This window comes from Sander vitreus, chromosome 16, assembly GCF_031162955.1.
Source record: "Sander vitreus isolate 19-12246 chromosome 16, sanVit1, whole genome shotgun sequence".
Lineage (NCBI taxonomy): Eukaryota > Metazoa > Chordata > Actinopteri > Perciformes > Percidae > Sander > Sander vitreus.
In genome coordinates this window covers 10,509,771-10,513,492 of record NC_135870.1, presented here as the reverse complement: position 1 = coordinate 10,513,492, position 3,722 = coordinate 10,509,771, and the positions used below count along the sequence as shown (strand labels likewise).

The 3,722-nt window shown below is 39.6% G+C and overlaps 1 protein-coding gene across 4 annotated transcripts in view; it reads left to right on the top strand.

The window, feature by feature from the left end:
- The window catches only part of arhgap24 (Rho GTPase activating protein 24), a 69,609-nt gene extending 66,499 nt beyond the window's left edge, over positions 1-3,110 (top strand). For all 4 annotated transcript variants that reach the window (XM_078270867.1, XM_078270869.1, XM_078270868.1 and 1 more), the window contains 2 exons: positions 1-360; positions 975-3,110. The exon at positions 1-360 is cut by the window's left edge and continues 826 nt beyond it. In XM_078270867.1, the coding sequence (XP_078126993.1) occupies positions 1-360; positions 975-1,239 (625 nt within the window). In that variant the 3' untranslated portion in view covers positions 1,240-3,110. The remainder of the gene's footprint in view (positions 361-974) is intronic.
- Positions 3,111-3,722: the final 612 nt, after the last annotated feature.

Below are 3,722 nucleotides of genomic sequence, written 5' to 3'. Positions count from 1 at the left end.
GTCCACCTCCTCCTGTGAAATCTCTCTTCCTGACAACTCCACTTCCTGTCGCTCCTCCACCACTACCTGCCCTGAGCAGGACTTTTATGGAGGTCAATATGAAGACCTGGATGGACCAGCACAGGACAATGAGCCTCCCCAGCCTGGCGGAGGAAGAGAAGGGGAGGGCAGAAACGGCAACAGAGAAGGAAGTGGAGGTGGAGCAGGAAGGAGCAGTCGGGGCACCAGCAGTAGTAATAATAGTGATGTTTACACTGTTGGCAATGGACCCGGCAGTCACAGTGCTCTGCACAGTTTAGTGGCCAGTCTCAAACAGGAGATGCACAAGCAGAAGACCGAGTACGAGGCCAGGATAAAGAGGTAGAGTCCCGTCTGTGAGAAAGTGTTTTTTGATTACATTAGAAAGAAGTTGCTAAAGATAAATGAACATGGCTGCTGGTTATAGCTTTTTATATTTAGTGCACAGACAGAGTGGTATCAATCCGCTCATCCAACTCTCGGCTGAAAAGCGTATTTCCCAAAACGTTAAGCCATTCCTTTTTAAAGATGACTATACGTGAATTTTTTATTCTCTTCTTTCTAGGTACAATAGAGCACTTTTTTGTACTTACTTTTTTGCAAAGTTTGATATCTTTTAAAATTTCATGGCACACTGGCAAATTTAAAAACAAAAGGGTTTCACAGACAGTACAATGCAATGGGGATGTGCAAGAAAGCTATACATGACTGCAATGGAGCATGTACTAAAATACTGTATAACTATAAAACAGGACTGGATGTGGTGTGACAAACTTCCTTAAACAGAACGTCCTGTATGAAGTATTAATTGTTCCAGTTTGATTTTAGGGTAACGTCAACAATTCAACAGCAATTTTTTTAGCTTATTGAAAATGAAAATAAACTGCTGCTGTTTGTTTTGTCATTAGACTCTGTTTAGTGATCTTCTCCTAACCCTGTGTTGACCTCCTTTGCAGCTTGGAGCAGCGTAACCTGGAGCTGGAGACGGAGATGGTGAGCCTCAATGAAGAGCTGGACCAGGAGAGAAAGAAGTACACCATGGCGGAGATTAAGCTGCGCAACGCCGAGCGTGCCAAGGACGACGCTGAGCGGCGGAATCAGATGCTGCAGAAAGAGATGGAGCAGTTTTTCTCCACGTTTAGTGACCTCACTGCGACTGGCAACACCACAGCCACTGACCCCCGCCGACCAGATCGTAACAACACCATCTGGATAAAGTGAAGGGAGGCGGAGAAGACTGGAAATGGTTTATTATATGATGTGATCATTACCAGGGGTTTGGCTGCTGGATGTTGAGGGAAGATTGGGAAGTTACAATGCAATGGTTAATGGCATGTTTTAATTTAAAGAAATAGGAGGTGTAGGGCTACAAGCCACCTGTATAAATGTAGACATCACCTGGAGTGATGCCAGACTGGCATTATCTGTAAATACAGCATTATTTAAACAGCTCACAGACTCTCCAACCTACTCAAACTGTGGTGGTTATCATTTATCAGACTGGGAAGAGGAGTAAAGGTGCAGAACACCATAGTATATGATGACACACATTACTTTTATTATTTTTACTTTAGCTCCTAGAGCCATATAGGAGGGAAGGCATACTGTTTAAAAAGGTTGTGTACAGTGAAAAAAAACAACCATGGACCTGAAAACAAAATAATCTAACCAAAAACATTGTTATTGTTCAATGTAAATCTGTATCTGCTCATGTAGGGAAACAATGCATCAAAAACAGTGTCATATGTATGTAAAAAGAAAAGTAATACTTGTTTATCTGATATTTAAGCAAAGTTATCAATGTGCGATATTTTGTATTAAGATGTATCCTTGCACTTACATGTTTGTTTAGTCTCAGCAAGGTGGTACTGAATGTTTTGTCGGTCAATGTGTGTGCCATTGAAATTGGACAGTATACTGTATATGTGCTTGTGCTTCTGTGCTGTTTCATTTACCCCCATGACCAAAAAAAGAGCCTGTACTGTAAATATTTTATAGATAATCATAGACACTACTTGTTAGTCTGCACTGTGGTTTGACACATATTCAGATGGATATGGCACGTGTTGAGTGGAAACTGAGGATGAAGAATGTTTTGTAGCTTGTAGAGATACATTTTAAGACTTGCACGATGGTTCATTGGCATCAATCCCAGATAAAATAAAAATGTCTGTGGTAAATTTAGAATTTCAGTTGACAAATTGTCTCTGTCCCCATTAACAGATGTGTAGCTGCTGTCATTCTTTGAATGCTCATGGGAATTACAGTTAGTCTTGGAGCATACGAGATGCCAGTTATAAAAAAACACTGTCCTGACACAACTGTTTTTTTATCCTAAACTAGCACAGAATAACAAGCTGCAGCAACAAAGTACCAACACAGAGTTGTGTTTGTTGGTCATAACTGTGAAAAAAATTGGGATTATAGCATCGAGTGTGACAACATTGAGGACGTTAACAGCCTGGTGGCTAGATTCAGTAGCAAGCGGTGTGTGTGCATGATGGTGCATGATTCCATTTGGGCCGGTGTACAATAAGTGAATGTCTGTAAAGTGACTGCATATTGATGAAGTCTTTATGAGTGTATTTATGTAGCTTGAAGCCAAATGTATATATATACACACACACACACACACACACACACACACACACACACACACACACACACACACACACACACACACAATGTGGATTTTCTGATGGGTACAAAACAGACTGGACTTCTCTCAAAAAGAAGCTGCTGCTGGCTACTCTTCCTCTAAAGACCAAGTCCTATTTAAACCTGCTGCTGGTCAGTGCAGGACATCTGGAATGTGCACATAGGGTGGGAGAAAAAAAGTGCCTGAACAACTGAAGGAGAGAGTGGGGGACCTGCGTTTCTCATTTTGCAACCTCCACCGGGAAGTAATAGGCTTAAGGTGATCTGACAGTGGCACCTCGTTCTGTGAATTCCACACAAAAGAGCAGATTATGGACACAGGGCAGGAGGGAGAGGAGGACTGGGATAGTGGAATATTTTCATGACATGATACTTGATACACAAAAGAACATACAAAAAAGACTTAATATGAATAAAAATGCATTTTCATGTGAGTGCCTTTGTTATTCCATTTTTGTAAGAGAGTCTTTCAAGTTTGCAACTTTTTCTATTTAACACAAATTGTAACAAATGTCATGTGAGAATCTGTAGTAGCAGTAATCAGAACACTGTCATGACTAAAGCAGCACATAAGCTAAACAATATCAAACATCAAATTAAATATGTCTAAAGATCTGTTTTGACTGGAGAAAAGTGACAGTCAATATTTATAAAAACTATCATGTTATACATAATTTTATATGTCGTTTTTATATGTCGATATTGATATATTGACAGGAATGTCTGCTTTTGGATAATCCAGCAAATTAAGTGCCTGACAATTCAAACTACTACTAAAAAATAAAAATAAATCATCTAAAAATCCAATATTACCAAAAAGTATTCTGCGAGGGGACTTGCAACATTACTTACAATTGCCTAATGTAAAACAAGAAAAGGTATAGTTTCACAGTATAAAAAATATAAGAAAATCTATAGGTGTGTAGGTGGGATTTAGTGTCACTGTGACAATTCCTATGGAAACTACATAGGCACATAGAAATCAAACATAATGAATTGCAAATCACTCCAGGAAAAAAGGTACACCGCTGTCCAAGATCAAAGAT